Consider the following 22,872-nt stretch of genomic DNA (forward strand, 5'->3'; position numbering starts at 1 on the left):
CCTGATTGATGGAACATCGTCCGGTGGAGGAGATGGGCACCGGCCCATCTACGGACCCGGACCGTGAACCCTTATTCGGTCCGGCACCCTGCAATCGGATGCGTCGCTATGCGCGCGGCGAAACAATTTAGATGAGCCAACCACAAACGGCCGTGCTGTCCTTTTTCGGGGTCCTCCGGGGGCCACCGGTAATGAGCACGGGGGCCACCACCGGGAATGCTGCTCGCTGCTGGCCCGTTGGCGAAAGCATGTAAAAATTATCCGTTTCGAGCCGAATGAGGCAAAAACAATTAAAACCGTGCAGTTCGGAAGAAGCAGCTCGGGCAAGTACAAGATTGATGGCCGAATTCGCCGCTTTACGAGACAGAATTAAACAGTCGGACGGCCGGTGAAAAATATTGTAATGCTCAGCGACTTTAATATATTATTTTAAATGCTGTAAACCGTCTCCTTCTATTTTTGAATGGTACTGACCACGCGAAAAAGCACGGCAAAGCCTTCTTCTAAGCTTTCGATACGCTTGTGAAGGCTTTCCTTGACAAACTTCAGCCGAGCCATTACAAAAGGCTATCGCTCAAATCCGCCTCAAATGGATTGTCATTGATCGTGATTTATTAGATCCTCGAAACAAATATCAAACCGGTGCCGGCTTCCGAGTGAGCGGGCATTGTTTCGAGGCAAGTTGTCCCGATGACCGTGACAGCTGGACTCCAGCCGCGCTCATTAGCGTCAAGGCCCGATCGTTTCGTGCAGGACCGATCGCTCCTGGAACGGTGAAGCCCCCCCCCAAAAAGGCTGCAATGGAAATCAGATTAAGTACGGGTACGGCTAGAGGCAAAGTGGACCATCATAACTGACATGATCTACTTGAAACCCGCGTGACCGCGCATGTCGCACACGAACCGTCGTCGTTAGCCGGGCACGGCACCGGAGGGGTCGGTTTGCAAATTGCGTTGCCATTTCATCATCATGCCATCCGCTGCCGAACTCACCATAATTGAGTCCGAGAGCCACACGGGGACACGAGACACACGATTGGGATCTCCAAATGCGCAGGCGACCTCGCAGCGACAGCGACTCCTCGAAAGACGGCGCGTGACATGCCAGCGGAGCGAAGTTAGATAAAGTGCTGTCGCCCAACATGGCGATCATTATGCAAACGACGAGCGCGATGGCTCCGGCTCTGGCTTTGCCATCCATTCGCTGCTCGAACTGGGGCAAATGATGAATTGGTGCACCGCGGTGCAATTGCAGCGCACGCGAGAAGGACGCGCCGCAGGACGCGGCGCATGCAAAGCGCGGCGAACCCGCATTCCGTTGCGGGGTTCGATTCTCGCCTCGCGCCCGTAAACCTTGCGAGGCTCGTTAATTTGTTAATCAGTGCACCAAATTGCATGCACGTGCATACGTAAGTGCATCACGACAGCCCGTCAACCGTGGAGGCCGACACCGTGCCAAAAAACCGATCGCCCAACGATCCCTGTTTTAATTTATTCTCAATTTAAATGTTTCGAACCCAACCGCGAAAAGAAAGCGATCCGAGCGTTGGGAATGTGGCCGGCCGTGTTGCCCGTGCACCGATTTTCATACATTCCACCGATCAGGCCGGGGACACTCCAGGGCGTTGGCGAAATTCCTTCTCGGCGAATTTCGGTGACACTTTACCCTGCTGGCTTTCTCGTTCCTGTTTTCCATTAAATCTTGGTCACCGATGCGAGTTGATTGACCACGGCAAGGGGAGGCACCCTGGGCTTCGATTTTTGCGCAAACACGGGGCACCCTTTAATCAATTTAAATAACATCATCACCCATCGCATCGTGGCAGCATGTGTATGTAACAGCCACCGAAGCAGCTTGCGGCCAGCAAAACGGCGAGTTGCGCAAAACGGGAAATGTAAATGCGCCGTGCCCGTTCCGGGGGTGGTTATGCTTATGCTCGTAATGGCTGTCGGGCCGATCGGTGTTAACAAGTTGTTCATCGGGTTTCTTAAAATGGCGTCCGCCAGTTCGTTGGCAGTTCGAGAATAAATGTGCACCGTGGCGGGCTTGGGCGCGAGACTGGACGAGTGTGGACAATGTAAAATGTTGCCGATAGCCGAAGGACAACAACATTTGCTGGCTGCGGCAATTGATGAACGCAACGCAAAATCTTTTGAGCTCTTGAGCATAAGTAAGAGCAGCGTTTGGGGCTAAATTTGACTATTAGAACGAAAGCGTAGAAACATACTAATATTGCCCAAGTGTGGCAATTTAAAATTAACCATCATATCGATCGATCGTATCGATTCGATAAAGCTTTGAAGTTTAAAGTAAACAAATGCATTGCAGAACGTGGCAAGTACTTTTTTTCAAGCTGATATAAAATTTGATCTGTCGTTTACAGTCAAAGAATGAGGAAAGTGATCAAAGTTAGTCACACGACGCCATACTCCATGACCAATAGATTTGACCACCTCCAAAAAACACCCACCTTACAGACTGAAAAATGGAGCGTCCTTATAAAATTCCTAATTAATATATCAGTATGGCAATGGCAGCGTAAGTGATGTGGAAGTAATGGTACGAAATAATGCTACAAATTTCACATTTTTTCCCCTCGCTTCTAGCGGCCATTCCGCCTTTTCCGAATGGAAAATCATTTGCGAAAATAGCATCATCATCATCGTCGTCGTTGAAGATCGCCTCCATAAGCACCGCGAGCACTTCGCCCGAACGATCGTTATCGTGTTCGCCTCGCTCATTATCAAATGACTCTTCGATCACGCGGGGGGTTTGTTGGCAGAGTGGACCATTCGCAATGGACGACGCGAATGCGTGGCATTGCTCGAGCCAAGGTGCCTGGTGGGCTTCCCAATATGGTCCGAGTCGTACGAACGCACAGGAGCTGTGCAGCTCCTTATCGAACCTCCAATGGCACGCGCTTCCCGTTTTCGTCACCCAGACCGTCCGAGCGACCGGGTGATTAGGTTGTTATGGTGTTTTTGCTAACCTGGCCAAAGCCCAAAAACCACCACCGATCGGGTACGATCACCACGATAGACTCAATTAATCAACTGGTTGCGCCGTACGCGTCCGATTCGCGATATGGAAAATTGCTCGCCCGCCCGACCCGCAGGATGGCCGGCTCGCCGAGCGATGGAATGCTCGGGATCGGGAGCTTGTAAATTGTCCCGATCCCCTTTTTTGTGCCACGCTATCCTGGGCCGGTCCACGGACGAGCACGAGCTGACCAAAAACGGTCAGCCATCGGTCAACCACGGGAGCCCCGTCATCTTCAACAAACGCCCGTGCACGGAGCGATAGGGAAAAATTAGCGACGACGGGTTCGTCGCTTACTGTCGTATCTTTCGATTCGCTTCAGCCGCTGACAGCAAGCGAGCAGGCTGCCCCAGTCCCTAGTGCAGGACACTTTCCGTTTCTGCGCCTGGAAAGGAACAACCAGTTGTGAAGTCAGCGGAGTGGAAGGAAAAACCTACACCCCGTTCGATGGCGGCCAGGCGGGGCGATATATGGCAGATTCCTGTCAAATGGGCCCGTTTATCGCGGAGTCCAATCCGAAAACTCAATCAATGGCGACGGTGACGATCGGCGACGATCGAGAATAGTTTTCGTACGAAGAGCGAAGAATCCTTTGGCGGGCGCAGTGAAAGTCGCGCGCGTGTTCTCTCCTCGCGAGGGGACATGGGCCAGGAATGCAGATAATAATTTCGAGTACCCTTTCCAGAAAAAGCACAACACATTTTTCCGGTGTGCACCGTGCGCCGTGATAACGAAATGCCGGCAGATTGTTCTACACCGACCATCGCCATATTGGCAAGGGAGTCATTGCTTCGCTCGCTTCACTGTTTGCTGTGTGATACTATGTCGAATAAAATTCCTATCCAACAGCAGATTCCGAGTCGAAAAAGGGTTACCTTCGGGGCAACAATTAACGAGACGGCTCCAGGCGAGTCCACCACCGGAAGGGTGGTTTCATCACAACCGACCGGAAATGTCGCCCGAATGACGGTGCCCATTTCACTGCTGTCTGATCGGCACGGAGATCGGGGAAGCGGGGTCCCTTACGAAAAAGGGCTAGTTCGTAGCACCCAACATTCCGTTCGGTCGCTGGAGGCCACAGCGTAAAGGTCTCGACTCGAAGTGGGACGGGAAACGGATTACATTTTCAGTGTCCCAGCCCTACGGAAAAGATGAAAGATAACGCCGGCGATGGCGCGTTCTCTAATCACAGCATGATGAGTACTTTGGGTCTCACGACCCGCAGCTACGACAAACCCTCCCTTCGGGCACCGAAATAGGAGCCATTTTCTTTCGACATCAACGCACTTTCAAACCCGGTCCGATCGAACTGATTAGCGATTGGGAAACTGTCCCACGATCATCGACGATCGGAAGTCATTGTGGCCCCTCAACCAATAAGCGGAGTGGTCCCATATTTATTGGTCCGCCGAGACGATCGGTTCCCGGAGCGTTGTAGATCGTATGTTTGACCTCATCGCAGTTCGTTACTTAGCTATCCATTTGGTTCATACGATTTCACGATTTAGACAGCAGAAATCATCCTTCATCCCACGTGTTTCGTTGTCCAATTAGGAGTGCGCGCCCAATCAACGAATCCGGCAGAGGACAATAGATAAATGGTTGCCCCAATCACTGAATATTCTCTTTTTAGCTATTATTCCCCTTCGATGCGATATCGTTAACTATCGCGGCGGCTCCCCACACACAACGGACGATTGGCAAATTAGCGCCGACTTAAGACGATCGCATAATTAATAGGCTCATGGCACGCCACCGGACCACGAGCGGACCTAATGGTGATTTTTCATATTAGTAGTAGTGATTAGTGGCCGATCGCAACGATCCGGTTCGGTTAATTGAAAACCATCGCCAACGGTGTCTGCATAATGCTCGATTTCGGATCGTTAACTGCGCGGTGGTGTAGTTTTTAGAAAATGGTGGCCCACTGCTTCAGCCAGCGGGGGAGCCGTGCTGTACCGTTTTTATTGCCAATAAAACTTTACGATCGTCGAGGGAAGGAAAAACAGCATCGGTCTTATTACTTTCCAAATCAACGGGAGGCAGTTTTGATTATCAGCCAACGGCCATAAAAAAAGTTTTGCGTTGCTATTATGCAAATCAAATTAATCTTAACCGAATAGCTTCGGTTTTTATTTCATATTTCATGGCTCATGAATCGAAAATGTGGTGCCCAGTGAAGATCGGAGTTTTTTGAACTCGAAAGTTATTGTGGTTATTGTGGTCAGCCGTTCATCCGTTCGCAACAGTGCCGCGTGCAAATATTTACCTTTTGACTCGACGCAACTCCGGAGTAACCTTCTGGCGTACCCCCCCGAATTAGGTGCAGCGTTCGAACACTTTAGACACCGAACTGGGTTATTTGTCCGGGAGCCTAAAGATGGCAATTACGGTTAAGTCAAGTAATGAGGTACTCGAAGCAGTCGAAAGAAGCAATCGACACTTATCTTTTTTGTCCCAACAGCACCAGATGGTGAAACGCAAACCAGCAATTCGCCAGTTGGCTCAACTTGATCATGATGAGGGTCGACGCTCGGTTGAACAAATTTGATGAGACAGAGAGAGTTAGTGGTTCAATTGCTGTGGCATTGGCGCCATTCCACTTTGGGGAATTTGTACAGAATAGGCGGACATGTTTGGTTTTTGGGAAGAACCTGCCGTCGTTTTTCAACGTTTGTTTTAAATTATTTAAAATCATATAAACTTTTTTCGTTTCGTTTTCGTTTCGTTTCGTTTCGTTTCAGTTTGAACTGAATTTTTTGCGTAACGTAATAACGTTACGCTTCTTGCTTTCAGTAACGCAACGTTGCGTGCAAGACACTTTTCGCAGTCCAGCGAGTGAAATATTTCACTGCTATTTTTCAAAGGCAACGCAAATGTTTTGACGTTTATTTATTTTGGTTTTGTGATTCGAACAAAAACACGCGAATTACATAAAAACAGAATCAGGAAAAGGGTTCCGGAGATACTAACTCGCGCAAATCCGTGATGGAATCAGAAAGCCGGTTGCCGCTGGAGCTAAGCGAAGAGGAACGAAAGTTCCGGTTTAGAGGTAACTTAACACTCGTTACGCGTGCATCATAGTAAACTGCTTAATTTCGTTCATTCACAGCGGGCGCATTTCTGGCAACGGTTGGTGCGACGGCAGGCATAGCCGGTTTCAGTAAAGCCATCATGTCCGCGAAAAAATCCGACCCAAAGTACTTTGACAAAGGTTTGCACGCCAGCCTGGTGCTGCACGAAGCCGGAACAAGTCTAGCGCTGCGGGCACTGGGTTGGGGAACGCTGTACGCGGTGCTCGGTACGGGGACAATCTGTTTCGGCATCTGGAAGCTAAGTGGAGCTAAAAATGTAAGTAAATCAATGAACCAGTGAAAACGGCCCGGACCGTGGTGCATTTTATGACGATTAAACATTTGTAGATGCAAGAATTCCGCGAATCCGTTGGCCGAGTGCTGCCGCGAGTGCCACGCAACGATCCACCGAAAAGTCGAACCGAGTTCGAAGGACTCACCGATCTCATGCAATACCTTACCACGTGGGGCACCAGTAAGGACGAGAGTTAGGTCTCAACACATTCTGAGGGCTAATTATCTCGTTACTAAATCGAAAAAGAGAGTTTGCTGTCTGTAAATACAATCCATAGCTGATTAAAATAACAAACCATATTCTTCTGTTTTTATTCGTGCATTAGGTATAAACAATTCACTGGCTTAAAGCTATACCATCCCACTGGTAATTCCAGCACTCCTTCCGCAGGCTTTCTGTGTGATCGCCCTAGCACCATCGGTCTTGCTTCGAGGCACATGCTCTAAGGAAGAAGAATTCACAATACTTTCACCGTCGGTCTCACTTCTGCAGCATCGTAAAACTATCACTCAGCAGATCGTTGGTCCTGCAATTAGAAAACAGTCAGCCAATTACTCCGTCATGGCGACAGCCATGCAGGGGGCGCACTCACGTCATAATCAGTGTCGCATTGGCCGAGATCAAATCATCTACATTGGGGCCCTCGCCAAAGCACAAGAGATTCTCATCGATCGGTGTCGCATCGCTACCGTGGGCCGCATGTAGCGGTGTCATTGGGCCTCCAAGTAAAAATTTAGGTGTCCCATTGCTTGTCCTCGGCAGGATTCGATCGAGATCCGGAACGGAGCTGCCAGAGTTCGTCGTTTCCATGGACGGTACACAACCGTTTGGAATGACGATCGAGTTTTGGCCACTGCTGGAAGTTCCCTCTTGCAGTTTCCACACACCGTCCTGCTGCAGCAACGTAAGGCGAGCCAGATCTCGTTTAAACTTTTCTGTCAGTTCCGGCATCTTCTGGAGCACCTTTTCAATCTCCTGCATTTCGTGGCGAATATCAAGCAGTTGTCTGGAAAACAAACGGACCAAGACTGAAAACTAGTAACCCAATTTGCTACTGGAACAGACCGTCACTTACTGCTGCAGTTCAAGAAACGGTGGATCGCGCAGAAGAACGTCCCGCCGTTTCAAACACTCGTACACAGCCTGCGACATATCCATGTGGGTTTTATCGTTTGTGATCCGTTCCATGATGCGAGCCCGTGTCTGCTCGTACCTGCCTTCCACATTTTTCAATCCAAAATAATCAGGTTGTTGTTGTTGCTGTAGATCGGAATCACGCACCAACAACGGATGCCGGAGAGCATCACGGCTACGCTTCAAGACTGAGTCATACCGCTTGCATATCTTATCGGCCATCTCCGCCACCTTACGAACGTTGGACTCGAGACGCGTACAATTGTCTTCCCACTCGTTACAGGCCGCATCAAACTGGGAACTGGCTATTTGCTGTTGGGAAACACAAAAGAGATCGAGTGAAATCGACGGCAAAGAGATTATCGTTTGCGATTATCGTACCCTTCGCAGAATGGGTGAGTCACGCGCGTGGGAAATGGTTAGCTTATGGTATTCGACTCCACCCAAAATACCGTATACGATCTTGTTCATCCGGTTGATCTCGTCGCGCCGCCCCGCGATACCATCGTTCAGCAGAAGCCCATAGTTCCGGATGCCATCCAGGAGCAGCACATACTGACGCTCTTCACGCGCGATAAAGTGGTACGCGTTGGCGCTAAACTGCCGCAGTATATGAGGCTTCAGCTTCACTTTGATGTTCTGAAACACGTCCGTAATACTCGTTGGTATACGTGGCTTCAAGTCACGCTGCACGATGGCACCGCCGCTACCTCCGTGAATCACGAACAACATCGGCCGCTCATCGCCGTAAACCCCCGGGAGCCACAGATCCACCGGACGCGTCCCTTCTACAATGCGCGATCGTTTCTGTTCCAGCGGAAGAATGAACTCAATCTCGTTCGCTGGGATACCTGTCGCAAGGTATACCTCGTGGCGAACCGTCGCCATCGTCGAATCCTCCGTCACCTCGACGCTCATCCACCGGCAATCGTAGAGCGAGAAAAGCGTCAGAAACTTTCGCTCCAGAAGTTGATCGAGAAGGGAGAAGATCTTCAACACCAGCGAAGGGGAAGCTTTCGAATCTTCCGCAAACTTGACCACCTTAGTTGTCGCCGGTGTTGTCGTGTCCGGTGCGAAACCTCGCATCTTGGGGTTCCACTCGAGTGCCAGCACAAGCCAACGTTCCAGCTGCTTGCGCAGTCCATCGGAGATGTGATTTTCGGGGAAAATGTCGCTGTGATACGTGTAGTTCTCACGATTGTCCTCCGTGATGGCGATGTCGGCCGGTTTTTTCTGCTGCACGTGCAGCATCCACTTGGTTATCGGCGAGTGAGGAATGAAAGGCCGCACACCGGTGACAATCTCGAATGCAATCACTCCCATCGACCAGTAGTCCACCGAGTTATTGTAGCGATCACAGTAGATCAAATCTGGTGCAATGTACTCAACCGTCCCGACTAGACTGGCGTTTAAACTTTGCTTATCAAGCGCCTTGGCGTACCCCAGGTCGGTGAGCTGTGAAGCGCAAATGAACAGTTTATTATTTATACGATCTGATTAGAGAAAGAGAAGTAGAAGCAAACGAACCTTGTACACAAACCGATCACCCTGCTGCTTAAGTACCAGATTCTCCGGCTTTATGTCGCGGTGAGTTATTTTTAGGCTATGCAAATAAGAGATTGCATTGCGCAGCGAACGCAACACTTCGCGCACTTCCTGCTCCGGTAATCCGGAGCAATTTTCGACCCGATTCAACACCCGCCGCAGGTCGCCCCCCTCACAGTATTCCATACAGAGCACCGGAAGTCCGTTGGCGGATCTGCGCAGCAGCTCCTGGACAAACGAGTCCGGCTTGACCGCAACAGTGCGGACAATATTATCATTGCGTACCGTTTCGGTCATCAGCCGTACCTCGTTACGCCACCGTTCACAGTGTTTATCAGTAATTTCGCTCTTATCTTGCAGCATGTGGAATTTCTTTATCGCTACAGATGGCCGACCGGGAAAGGGAGAAAAAGAAACAATTGAAGCATCTCAAATGCCTTCGCTGGAGAGTTTTCAGGGACGAACGCACTTACCGACCGTTTGTTGGGTTTTTCTATTCCTCCAGAGGCTAACGACACCGAACCCACCGTTGCCGAGCCGTCTCTCACGGAGCCAATCTCCAATTGCCGGAGGGTCTTCGAATGGTTTCAACATTTTCGTGTCACTATGGCACTAGTTTCCCAATCGGCAGCCTTTATCTACAACACAGATTTGCGTTTGATTTCTCCAAACACTGATCGTCGACGGAAGAGAAAGAGCTTGGCCCGTCCGTCGAATCTCGGCCGGAAGATCTATTTTTAAACACTGGGCGCCTCACATTGCTGATCGCAGCTTGTTTCTGGGTCCAAAGCGTCTTCAAAACTGCTAGCCCGTTTCCCTGCACCGCGTATTGCGTTCTATTAATATCTACGATATAATAATATATTAATATCAACCGTGAAGTTGTGATTTTCACCTACATTTGTTTTTGGTACGAATGAGCAAATGAAAACAAAATACTGCGATTGCCTTTCTGACAGTTAGACCCGGAAGGCAAAAACCAGGGTCCGGGAACGCAGATTCGTTACGCGTTACTGGGGAGCAACATGAGGCGTAAAATTAATTTGTAATGCCAAACCGTTTATACTTCCTGTGGCAGCAAAAATATAAAAACGAAATGTGAAACGTGTTTACGTTCGTGTTTTTGGTCCAAGAAAACAGAAATAGAAGAGAAAATATTTGATTTCTGAATATTTTTTTCTGATTTTTCCGATTTTGTTGCTATACCAGCAAATAAGAACTTAAATTATCCTCTGTTTGTAAGCAAAGCGTATGCAAAAAGTATTCACGATCGGGTTTACGCCTCGGTCGGCCGACCCGTAAACGTTGTGACAGCAGCAGTTTCGCATTAATCTGTAATGTCAAACACATTACGTTACGCCTAATGTGAAGAGTGAGTTCGTACCGAGATCGGGCAACGCAGAGAAAAGTTTATCCGAACCGATTAATAATTGGCCGCCGTAAAATGTTTGTGATTCAACGAATCAAGCTCCCCGACTAACGCCACGATTCGAGTCGTTCGGAAAATGGCGACGATCCGCCGTGGTTAGGCACGGTTCCTCCGTACGCAGTCACACCATCCCAAAAATCCAGTTTCCGAAGCGAGAGAAGGTTCAATTCGTCACACTTCCGAACGGGCCGGGGCAGAAAAGCCATCGCGATCGCGCGTATTAGTGTATTTACGCGGTATGTGTGTTTTTGTTGTGTTTTCGGTGTGTGAATGTAGCCTGTGAATTCCTGCGGGGCTGGAAGCTGCGTGCTCGGTTCGTGTGTGATTACGACGATTGCAAGCAAATTATTATTGACCGAAAAAGGGACCGCATCCCGTGGTCAGCGCGCAATACATTTCGAGAACGTACGACGGGTTGTGGACACAGCATAGCCATCTGAGTGTTAGATTTCATCCCCCTTCCTCAACTTTTGTCAACCGTGCCGAGATCGGAGTAGGCTTGAGGATGGCTTATTACATCAACGTCGCTGAATGGAGTCCCGATATGGTGACGGATTGGCTAAAAGGTAGGTTCATTGGCCAGCGCATTCCTGCGCTGTTTAATGTGCGGCTCAGCACAAACAAACACTAAATAAAACAACAAACACAGGCCAGTTTTGCAATCGCTATCCCGGGTTTTCGGCTACCATAAGGTTACTGACACACCGTATCGTCATCCGGCCTTGCCCGGGACACGGTGGGGCCGCATCGGTGCCGATCGATGCAAAACCCACACGCCGTTCGAAAAATGACGAGCTCAACAATTCGCGGAATGCGTAAAAAAACGCGAGGAAACACCGTGAGCCCGGCCCATCAATCGATTGGTGGTCCTTGAGCGTTGCGTCTGCGGCAAAACATATGTAGCTCCCCGTGCAAGGTGCCATGAGCCGGAACCGACCGGAAACTTGGGTACCACATTCCGTGCGCCACGCGCAGCGGAAACCGGAAGCCGGACGCGTAATTAACTGCATTGTCAACAAAGTGCAGTCGCAACGATCGAGTACCGAGTGCCGGCAACCTGCACACGGTCGCGTCTTGCGCTCCATCCTCCACTGGGTCAGGGACTGGGTGCAATTTTTCTCAACCATCGATTCTAATTATGCTCACGGGTTTTTCTACCCCTTCTTTTCGCGGAACAGGCCTGGACAACTCCATGTACCACTATGTGCAATCGTTCACCAACAACGGGGTCGGTGGCAAGCAGCTGTTAAACATCCGGCCATACGAACTCGAGCAGCTCGGCATGAATCTGATCGGCCACCAGGAAATCGTCCTCGAGGCTGTCGAGAACTTGAAAAACTTTGTAAGTCTCCGCCAATCCCTTTCCGAAATGATATAAATCTCAGGGATTCAAAAAGAGCACCAACATGACGCCTTAAAACAGAATCGCGCTTCCCTTGAATTCCTTTCCATATTTCAAAACAATACAGTCACCAAACATCCGTGCTAGTTCCACTAAATTCGGCCCATCATTCTTAGCGGCCGGTCCATTAGTCATGGTGTTTGACTCCATTCACCAAAAGCGGTTCTGTCGCCCATGGTTCGAATGAGTCACAACGTCAAGCTCATTAATATTGGCCGAAGCGAACCCTTTCCGACGACCCTATTCAGAAGGTTGCGAGCCATTTGTAGTTATCATTACCAATTATGAAATTGTGTCATCCACATAAACCACATGACGCGAAAATCGCCACCAGCCGCCTCTCTCGGGGCCTTCGGCAGGAAGCATAGCCAAAGGTTTCCGTTCTCTGTTCGGCTTGGTTCCTTGCGCCATGCATAGGAACTCTCACTCGGTTACTCTTGTTTTTGGCCCTTTCGCTTCTTCCTCAATCGCCGCTGCACGAGATGCATCCCGTCCCGGCGCGCTCAGCATGCACGTTGCATCATGTTTTATCCTGTCCAACTGGCTGGACACATTTTACGGTTTGCTTCCCCGTCGCAAACAATCTCCGGAGGCGGTTACAGCGTTCGTTTCTCTCGGTCGCATCATAATGCTGCCGCAACGATCGAAACGATCCGCAGACCCCGAAAGGGCCACACACATGGGTCGCTGCTGCTGCGTCCTCGCAGTGCTCCGTCGGTTTTGCGTAACGAATGTTTGTAGATAAAAACAACATTCCTATGCACTTCGAATGGTACAAGCACGTTCTGTGTGGTGAAGACGCCGCCCGGTTTCGAACGAGGCGTGTGAACCGGGCGCAGCGTGACACGGTTTTAGCATGATGATTAACAGCAACTTATCATTACCGGAAGTGAGGCAAGTTTCGCTCCGATTCGCTGTTTACTCTGCGCCGCGCAAAGCAACCGCGACGGAGGCAAAAGAAATCGATGCGAAGCACGTACGAAGACGAAGGCGGCATAAATGGTTTCCGCGATCTGATGGAGGATTGTTTTCTTGATTTTTTAACCCTTTTGCCCGAGGCAGAACTACAACCTGGACAAGGAAAACCTTCAATTCCTGGCACTGCACGTGACGACCGCGGCCCATTCGCTCACCAAACAGCTTAAGTACTCCAACCAGGAGAAGCTCGAAACGGCGGTGCTGAAAGATATTACCCGCACGATCACCCACCTTAAGGCGCTGATCGAGTGGCTCGATCGAGCACCGTTCAAAGGTACGTCTCTCCTGCAGAGGGCTACAGAAAGGGACAAGTGAAAAGGCTAATACTTCAACCAACATTCACCGTAGGCTTACACAAATTCGACGAGCTCCGCCAACAATGTATGCGTTTCGGACTCGAAATGGCAACGGTGGCAATGCGCGATCGTTTTTCCCTTAATCCGGTGCAAGCGGTAGGTAGAGCAAGCGAGAGGCTGGAACGATCCTCGGCTTAAAACACTTTTCGATCCTCGCTTCAATAGATCCAGAACAATGCATCAAAGCTGGCAGACATCGGAGAGTACATCATAAAGGACATCACCGATCCGATTATCCTGCAGCCAGCATCGCTCGATCTTGTGACGCTCAAGAAACGCGAATCGGACCTAGGATTTCTTATCATGCAAAGCTTCCACGGCGTGCACCGGTAAGTCACGCTTTGGTGATGAGTGAAAATACGTGATCATTGTGCGGCCAGTTTTCTATGAGTTCATAATGTTCCAATGAATTAACTTCAAATGTGTGTTCATTAGGAACAGGGCTCTTTCTAAAATCCCTTCTCGTTCGCGCAATTAGAAGGGTTTGAAAAACAACTTCCTCTTTGTTTTCCCTATGCCCGGCGGTCTCTGTCGACTTATTTTGACATCATCCGGAACTCGGCACCCCGCCGTTGCAACAGCAGCAGCAGCAGCAGAAGCCTGCGGCGGCGATCCTTTTCCCCAATTATCTCAAACACACTGTGAAAACATCAACCTTTCCTAATCATACCGTTCGCTTTCTGTATTCCTTTTTGGTTTTCCGACAATTTCTCTTCGATGGCGGCATGAACACCGATGGCACACAGCATTACCGAAATAAAGTTCAACTCGCCCGCCCACAACTCCGGCAAGGTCGAGGAGGGTGACGAAATAGTGCAAATCAACTACCAGACCGTGGTCGGCTGGGAGTACAAAAAGGTGCTGCTGCAGCTACAGGAATCACCGCCAGGTAAGCACGATGATATGTTTGTAGGCCTCGGACTCGTCCGAATACGTGACCGTTGGATTTCCCTGCCATGAGAGCGTTTGCCTTTGTTTGTTGCCTTGAGGCGATTGGTTTCGTATTGTCCCTTCGTGTTGCCGAAGTTTCGATGGCGTTACGATCGCATGATCGGTCGTAAAAGGAAGTAATGTGGACGGAGCAGAAGGATGAAACAAAAAAAATTTAGGAAAAGGATCTCAATGCCCAACCCAGCCTTGGACAATTATTACATGTTTCCATCCACATCACACAGGGACACCGCTCAGTTGCATGGGTCTGGTGGTTATTTTGTAATAAAGTTTGTTTTTTCTCTTCCTTTTGTCCGTTTCGTCTGTGCTTAAAGAAGTTCGAGAACTTGAATTTTTGACTTCGATAGGTCTCTCTCCGTATCATAACTTGATTACCAGATGATCGTCTCCTGCTTCCCTTACGAGTTGAATTCTTCTTTGCGCTAACATTTGCCGCTCCTTCTATGTGTGTCTCTCGTTACGCAGATGTTTTACTGACGCTAAAGAAGCGGCCAAAACACCTGAAAATCTACGGCCAAATCTACATCAAACCGTACCGCTTGCCGAGTAAGAAGCGATCGCTCCCCTATCGGTGGGGCGAAAGTTTGCCGAGCCCGCGCATTACGGACACGTTCGCGCTGCAGGACTTTTCGTTACCCCTTCAGCGTGTGCCAGAGAAGCAGGTCCCGTCGGACACGGAGTCCGAAGGTAGCGACATCATCCTGACGCCGACCGATGCCAAGGAAACGGAGAAGGAGATTCGTCTCTACCTCCCGAAACCCCGGGCCGTCCTCCAGCGACGGCACACGCTCTCAAGCTTCAAAGATCTGGTAGGTGTGGGTTCGTGGCACGAACGGACGGCCACTGGTGGTAAGCGGCCGCTAGTGAACGAGCTGCAAAGTTTACGCGATAAGTCCGTTTCCTTTGGGTTCGGTCTGGAGATGGCCCCACGCCCCTCGACCACCTGTCTCGGCTTGGTCGGAAACGGTGCCGGCGGAGCAACGGTGGACGGTGCTGGTGCTGCTGGAGTGGCGACAAAGTGTAGCAGCTTCGGAGGGCTGCAAAGTTCCCTGCCCGACATTGTACCGACCGAAGGGGGCCGATCACGACAGGACGCTACACCGAACGAGGTTTCGGTGTCCGGCAGTGCCGAAGGAGCTGGCGATCGTCGAAGTGGCGATAGTGAAGCCTATAAAGCGGGCGTTTCGAAGGTGGTTCGGTTCGAGTCTAGTTCGAAAGCCGATCAGTGCCATGTGGACACAAAGTACACGTGCAAGGTGGACAATACGGTGCTCGAAACGTTCGAGCCGATACCATACGTCGATGAAGATCTGCCGGTGGTAACTGCTCCGCGGCCGACAGTAACCGAGCGCGTGAAGCGTTTCGAATCGTTTGCAACCCGCTCGACCGGTACTCCCGCTATTGTCACAAATGGTCACCACGGAGCAAGGTAGTAATAATTTTCAGTTACTTCCAGTGCATAGTACCATCTAACTGATCTTTTTTCTCTTTCGCAGCGCTAACGGTCAGTCTGCAATTAACTCAACGCCGTTAGTGGTGCCTCTGAAACCGATTCCTATGCAGCGACACCTCGCGAAGGAACCGGAGGCGCTGGCGGAAGCGATCAACTCGGTGGTGGTTAATCGGGAGATGGTGAAGCGAGGTCGGTTGGACAAAAGCTACAGTACGCCGGCGTACGATGATGAGCTCGGTGGTAAGCGTTGTGGAGTGTGTCAAATGTTTCACTTTTAATTCTTTTCAACTTTTCGTGTTATTTTCTTACTTTCGTAGACATTCCTCCAGCGATCGAACCACGCAAAGAACATCTCCTAAAGGCACCCCCGGTTCCACCTCCACGTCCGAAGCGCACTCTGGAAACCCTCAGTGCGCCAATTCCGGAAAAACCTCCACCAACCACGCTGACATCGTGGGAAGCTACACCCTTTTCGACGGAACCCGGCTTTGTGTCCTCCCTAAGCAATACGCACGATAACCGGGACGATAATTCGAACAAATCTAAACTGGCCAACGTGATCGACCTAAAGCAGAACCGAACACAGCCACCACCGTTGACGATCGTGTCCGCGACGCCTCCGAAACCGGCCGAACGCAATAGCAACACCAGCACGCCAACCGCCACAAACCCGGCACCGCCAATACCGGCCTCTAGGCCATCGATTCCTCCCCCCACGCCAACCGTACCGAGCGTTGCCACCGATGCGTCGTCCTCCTCGGAACTGCTAACTCCAAACAAAACGAAAAGCCTCACGTTGAAGAAGAAACACTCACTGCTCTCAAAGCGTCGCAATGTATCGCTGAAGACGCTGTGCGTCAGCGACATTCAGGGCCACCTGTACCGACGGACGAAGGACCGTAGCGGCGTTTCGTACTGGGCCAAATACTATTTCGTGCTCATCGAAACAACCCTGTACGGGTTCCGCAGCAAGGAGGCACCGAAGGCCAACAGTATGATCTTCCTGGCCGGGTTTACGATATCGCCGGCAAAAGAAGTCCATTCGCGGCCACACGCCTTCAAGGTTTACCATCCGAACAAAACGTTCTACTTTGCGGCCGAAACGCAGGAAGCGCTCGTCCAGTGGATGGAGTACATCAAGCAGGCCACCCTAAAGGGTAGCACTGGTGGGGCCACGGGTGGCAGTGCGACCGGTACCGAGCACAACGTGCGGGAACTTTTCTCCGAAACGGATAGTTCCGACGATGAACTCGGATTGATGGATAGTACAACGAAACTGAATCTTCTGTGCACGCCCTCTCCGCAGCTGTCATCGTCGCACTCGTTGACTAGTGGGCACCACGAAGGCGGCACTCCAACGTCGTCCACCAAGCATGACACTCGGTACCATCTGAACTTTGGTTCGTTGAAGAAATTTACCAAAATCGGATCGGATGCCTCCGGTGGTGTCGGTGGGAACGGTGCAACGCCCACGTCGTCGAGTGGTAACGGCGGCGAGGGAAGCAAGTTTTTTGGCTTTTTCTCATCGCATCGCAGCGTGGAGAAGAGCAACTCGAGTGAAATGCCTGTACCAACGTCACAGTTTAAAAGCTACCGCAAAGTGCCCGGCGCAAGTGGACTCCAAATCGGAACAGCATCGAACGATGGTTACCTGTTACCATCGCTGCTCGGTGGCACGGTTAGCGGCGCCGGTCTCGACGGTAGCATGAGTGTGAGCAATCTGTCACTTGCATCGGTCAATGGTACGCGGGAGCAGCCAGTGGTTGGCGAAAAATTGGTCCCACCGCCGGCCCCACCACCCCGACCGACAACTCCTGGGTCACCGAAGCCAAGCCTAAACGTACCGCCGATTTGCGTCATCCGTGAACCACCGGCCACCCCGAAGGCAACTATCAGTGAGGCGGCGGAGCTGTTGAATCGGGCCCAGAAATCGAAACGCATCTCACCGCACAACTACATCCACGCTTCGAACCCGAACCTGGTGGAGTTTGATTTTCAAACGTCGAAAGCAATGGACTTTTCGGTGCCGAAGATACACGCCGGCAACACGTGGGACACGAGCACTCACTCGCACAGCAACCTGCAATCGATGATTACGCTGAAGGACCTGATGCTGCAAAAGCAGGCAGAGGAGGCCCAGGATATGTACAATAAGCGGGTCTGCCTTGGGGTTGAAAAGCTTGATGAACGCGGAAAGAAAAGCTTGGCTGCGGCACAAGAAGCCACACAGGCTGCGGGAGGGGCGGCAGGTGGTTCTCCGGCACCAATCATCCCGGAAGCGGTCAACAAGATTCAACGGCGTCAGCTTCCGATAACGCCCGACTACGCGCAAAGCTTCAAGCTGGATGACGAAGACATCCTGTACACGCGCAGCAAGGAGGGTCAAAAGTTGCGCGATTTTGGCTACGAAATGATTTCCGGGGACGATGCGTTCGATCAGCGTAACAGAACGAACCGCACATTCGGCGGAAGTGGCTCCGTTGGTGGCGCGAATAGTAGTGGCAGTTTGTTCGGAACCAATGGGAACAGCACCAGCGGAACCGGAGGCAGCGGTGGCGGAGGTTCGATTAAGAAGAAAACTTTCAACTGGATAAACTCCGACCGGAAGGGAGACACTTCGGCGGGTGATGGTGGCACAGCGAGCGGAAGTGGAATCGGTGGTCACACGATGAACGCATCATCTTCCTCGGGTGGCGCCTCGTCGACAGCATCGGGAGGAGCTTCGTTGGCGTCGACTTCCCTTTCGCTGCGGGACAGTTTCAAACGAAGCAAAAACAAAGCGGTCATTGCCCGGCTCGACAACATTAAAGCGAGCAGTGAGAAGCTGTTCCAGTTCAAACAGACGAGCAGTGCCGCCGGCGGTAGCAACAACAATAACGACAAGGAATCGTTGAAGACCAAGCAACTGGATAAACCGGGTGCGCCCGGGGCTCTGGTGAATCTGAATCTGAAACACCAATCACCACAAACGACGCCCTTTGGCGTTGTAGGGAAAAAGAACAGTAACGAACTGCACGCGGCTCTCGAACACCATTCGTCGTTGCTGTTTCAACAAGGGTTGGCGATGGGAGGTGTTGGTTCCACCGGAGCCGGCATCAAGAAGTCCAACACGTGCAATAGTTCGTCGGATTTTAAGGAAAACTCTAGCAAGCTACAAAATATGCGAAAAAATTCAGCTCCCGAACGCACCTCGACAGCGGCAGTGGGCAGCAGCAATGGTGGTGGCAGTGGTGGGTCCAGCGGAAGCACCACTTCCTACTTCACGAACCTTTCCTTTGGACGCTCGAAAACGACGAAAGAGAAAAAGTGGCTCGCGTCGCCGCGGCTGCATCGGGCAATCTTCGGTAAAAACCATCACGCGAACGATCATCAGCCGACCGTCATCGATCACGAAGTTTTTTCACCGATCTCCTACACAAAGGTTAGAGAGGATTGATTTTGTTCGAAGGGAAAATGATTCATTTAATTCGGTTTTTGGATTCCTTCTCACCAACAGACTTCCCCAGCTGCACAGTCAGCCAACGTCGAGACGTCGATGACGGCCGGTGCAGGAAACGCATCCATCATCAGCACATCATCCGCTTCCTCCGGTGCCGTACTAACGGCGGCCAACTTTGGTGCGAATGGTGGAACCTCCCGTAACTCGCCCGACTACCCGAACATGGAATATCCGCCGGTGTTTGAACCGGAAACGTATTCGCTCAGCGATCCCAGTACGAGCCAAACGTTGCTGAAACGACGACAGAACCATCATCATCCTCACCAACCTCATCAGCAGCAGCATCACCACCATCAGCAACAAAAATGACGACGTTGTAAACGATTGGCGACGGTTCGCGAACACGAAACGGGATAGACCCACGAACGATTCTTGGTGTACAGAGCACGGGGCATGACCGCCGAAAGAGAACCTTTGGAGCCATTTTTGAGCTATCAGAAGCTCAAGAATCCATTAGGACCCCCAGCAAAACATAGAACAACGCTTTATTTAGCTTTTAGTATCTCCCTAAATCCCTCTTAGACGTTGGTTCGAAATCAATGTTTACGAGTAAAGTACCAGCCCGCGTTGAAAAGGGCAACTGGGAATGGTCTCGCGTGCCAGGACATGTGTCGAATGAAGGGAAGTCGATTTCTAGGTGGCCATTTCGGATGATCGTGCATGGCTGCATTCGAAAAGATGATATTGTACGTAATGATAGAAGGGCTTACAGGGAATGTTTTGTACAATCAGTTCGGAATGCGAATCAATTCGGAGCATAAGCAAATAGTTTAAATTGTGATTTTAGCGCATCCCTGTTCGAGAATGTTTGGTGCGTTAGCTGTGGTTAGCGTTAAATACGCCCGCTCCGCATTGCGGTTGTTGTGAGCATCGGTGTGTAGTAGTGAATGGAAAAAATTACCGATATTTTAAATGAAAAACTTCTATTTAAAGCGAAACCTACAACAATGAAGCTCCAAAAGCGCAACCACAAACTATATTAACTTATGAACCCGCGAAGTAGAGCAATTTGAATATGAAACAAGCTAGAAATGGTAGCTAGAAAACTGCGACCCTCTGTTGTAGCTGTTATGTAGAAGTTCAACGATGAGTGTACTATCAAGTAATTTTAGCTGCACACTTGCAATGTATCCATACATTCCCTATGCTGTGCAAGAATTGCAGCACCACCATACCAGTAGTTCCTCTCCTATCCAGGCCAACAGTAGTGCTGATAACACCTAGCCTCCGGTGTCCGGTGCTGGAGTATAATGTTGGAGAGTGTTATGCCAATTCGCATCGTTTAGCCTGTTTTCTGCACGACACATGGAATAATAATAAATAGTGCCTTAAAAGTACCTATTCTGCGCTCTGTTTAGTAGTCTACTGTTTTCCTACTTGTTTTCCTATTGTTCCATCATAAAACCCACGAAATCATAGTAAATTTGTTAAAATTTTCTTCGCCCTTTTCAGACTGAAATTCGAATAATTAGATTATTTGAGCACTCGTTACGCACAAGTTCAACACATACAACATGTTGCATGCAAGACTGCAAGAAAGTATTATGACCGTTGACCACCTTTTATAACCACCTTTGTTTATAGCACATCGTGATATGACAGCTGTCAAATAAAAGAGAAAAGATTTCATTGGCTGAGCAATTTGCTGCGGTTAGTTTGTTCATTTCTCAAGTTTTCCGTGTTACATTGATTTCTTTCGCGTTCGCGCCGTCGTCAGTGCGAAAAATCGTTGTGGGATTTTTATTTGCAAAGCTCTGACCCGGAATCGCGAGCGGATCGAAGCAATCCGGAACCCGTCGCGCGGAAGGTTCAGGTTCAGTCCCATGTGAAACTAGCAAAGGGTTTGAGATCCCAAAACCACAGCGGCAATCGTGTGGCAGCATTGTTGTAACTCTGAATGTGATGGAAAAAGTGTCAAAGTTTTGCGTAAAATGAAGGAATTCCAAGATGCGCTGGTCGCTGTGCGTCGGGCCAGTTGCAAAATCCCCTTCGAATGTCATGTCTCGGTCAGACGGAGCGGATAATCAATGGCCCTGCTGACCGCTCCTAATCACCGCGCCTGACATTGGCCACTAACTCGGTGTGAAGCAGCACTGGATGTGTTCCCGGAGGCCTCGATCGCAGCAGTGCTCTTCTCCGGTGGTCCAGTCACGGTATTTCGTGAATCACTTCAACCGTGTGTGCGCTTGTGTCTGTGATCACGGGACGCGGAATCGAAGGAAGGGGACGAATGATTCGAGCGGCCGAGGAATCACCGCTGGAAAGGCCAACGTCGAAACGGGGCCAACAACATAATTTGCAACCTGTGTGTCACCCTCTTGGCCGCAGGCCGTGCACATGATCTTGTGGCCTGCGGGAAGCGCTGTGCTGGAAAAATAAATAAATAAATAGAGAAGTAAAGCAACGGCCTCCGGACGATGGTCAAACCACGGTTGCGGGCGCCAGCCAGAAGCCGAGCACCGTGGGCAAGAAACTGTGTTGAAAAGGCTGGGCGGAAAAACCGTTCCAAGGAAAAGTTAGGTGTGTCCGCGGCAGTACACTCCCAGTGACCATGTACTACAAGCCGCCCCACACAACACCTGCTACCCACCTCCCTCTGTGTGTGCGCGCGTGTGTGAACCGAATCTCCACTCACTGTCGCCCGTCTCCGTCGACGGACGTTAAAGTCCGCGGCGTTTCATGTAACTATTCGCCGCCCCGCGTGTAACGGAGGAAGAAAATATCGAGCGGAAAAGTTATTGATTTCCCTTTTTTTCGCAAACCTTGCTGCGAAGACGGTGCGCCGGGTGCGCTGTGGTGTGGTGGCGAACGGGCAAAGAGCCTCGGTGAAAGAAGCTTAGAAAATGCTCCCGGTACGCTTGGCCGCCGCCGCCGATCGTCGGTTTACTAATTCACGTAAGAAAACCAATAACCGTTGCGCGCTGCCGGCACAGAGCTACCGGGGGGTGGTGAAAAAGGGCTGCGAAAAGCGGTGCCGCCGGGTGGGGAAAGAAGCAGTCCGGCATTCGGAAGGAAAGCTCTCAAATGCTAATAGAAAATCGGTAGAAATGGGTACGGGCGAGGACGGAACGAAGATACATTATCCGATAAACATACGATGCCTTTACGGGAGACCCTCGGACGAGAGGAAACTACGTTTAAGGCACACCGATCCGACAGGTGGGGCGGTGTGAAACGATGAGCAGCACCGTGCGCCGACCGCAACCCGGAGTCCTGGTGGGAATCAATTTAATTTAAATTTTCATTTCAATCGCCCTTGAGGGTCTCGGAATGCCTTGACTGTTCATGTCCTGTGCTGGATGCACCGCCTCGCCACTCACCTGCATTTCAGCGCACCACGGCTCACCCCGACCGCGGCTGTCAACGGGCCGCGAAAGGTGACGTTTTTTGATTGGTGATTTGTTATTGACATTCCATCGTTGCATGGTATTGGTTTTTTTACTTGGAAGAAAATCATCCGCTTCTTGAAGGTGGCGGGGGAGGCGTGGGACCTAAAATAGAGTTTTTCTCGTAGGCGACGGGGACGGACCGTAATCCGATAAGTGTTTTTTTCTGCCCTCGAAGCGATACGAGCAACTCTTTCTGCAGGGCAAAATTCTGCTACAACGCCCACTTTCGACGCGCTCTGAAAACATATTTGCGCAGCCCAAGTTATGGTCAATTTCGATTCGTTTGCGGGATTATTTTCCACCTGGATAAATGATTTCGTACATTGCA

The 22,872-nt window shown here is 50.6% G+C and overlaps 3 protein-coding genes across 3 annotated transcripts; 2 read left to right on the forward strand and 1 right to left on the reverse strand.

Annotated features, from left to right (window-relative positions):
• The first annotated feature begins 5,954 nt into the window (after positions 1-5,954).
• Positions 5,955-6,696, forward strand: LOC131212020 (transmembrane protein 242). Its single transcript, XM_058205736.1, has 3 exons — positions 5,955-6,091; positions 6,152-6,390; positions 6,462-6,696. The coding sequence occupies exons 1-3, from the start codon at positions 6,028-6,030 to the stop codon at positions 6,603-6,605; spliced, it is 447 nt and encodes a 148-aa protein (XP_058061719.1). The 5' UTR covers positions 5,955-6,027; the 3' UTR covers positions 6,606-6,696.
• LOC131212019 (inhibitor of nuclear factor kappa-B kinase subunit alpha) lies at positions 6,680-9,863 on the reverse strand. The gene is made up of 6 exons (XM_058205735.1): positions 9,561-9,863; positions 9,070-9,467; positions 7,924-8,997; positions 7,484-7,854; positions 7,001-7,414; positions 6,680-6,934 (listed from the first exon to the last, which is right to left on the reverse strand). The coding sequence occupies exons 1-6, from the start codon at positions 9,679-9,681 to the stop codon at positions 6,889-6,891; spliced, it is 2,424 nt and encodes an 807-aa protein (XP_058061718.1). The 5' UTR covers positions 9,682-9,863; the 3' UTR covers positions 6,680-6,888.
• A 1,158-nt stretch (positions 9,864-11,021) lies between these two features.
• Positions 11,022-20,476, forward strand: LOC131212018 (uncharacterized). Its single transcript, XM_058205734.1, has 10 exons — positions 11,022-11,082; positions 11,695-11,858; positions 12,981-13,170; positions 13,245-13,348; positions 13,418-13,581; positions 13,999-14,141; positions 14,669-15,632; positions 15,700-15,896; positions 15,974-19,077; positions 19,153-20,476. The coding sequence occupies exons 1-10, from the start codon at positions 11,022-11,024 to the stop codon at positions 19,462-19,464; spliced, it is 5,403 nt and encodes a 1,800-aa protein (XP_058061717.1). The 3' UTR covers positions 19,465-20,476.
• Positions 20,477-22,872: the final 2,396 nt, after the last annotated feature.

Source organism: Anopheles bellator, chromosome 2 (assembly GCF_943735745.2).
Source record: "Anopheles bellator chromosome 2, idAnoBellAS_SP24_06.2, whole genome shotgun sequence".
NCBI lineage: Eukaryota > Metazoa > Arthropoda > Insecta > Diptera > Culicidae > Anopheles > Anopheles bellator.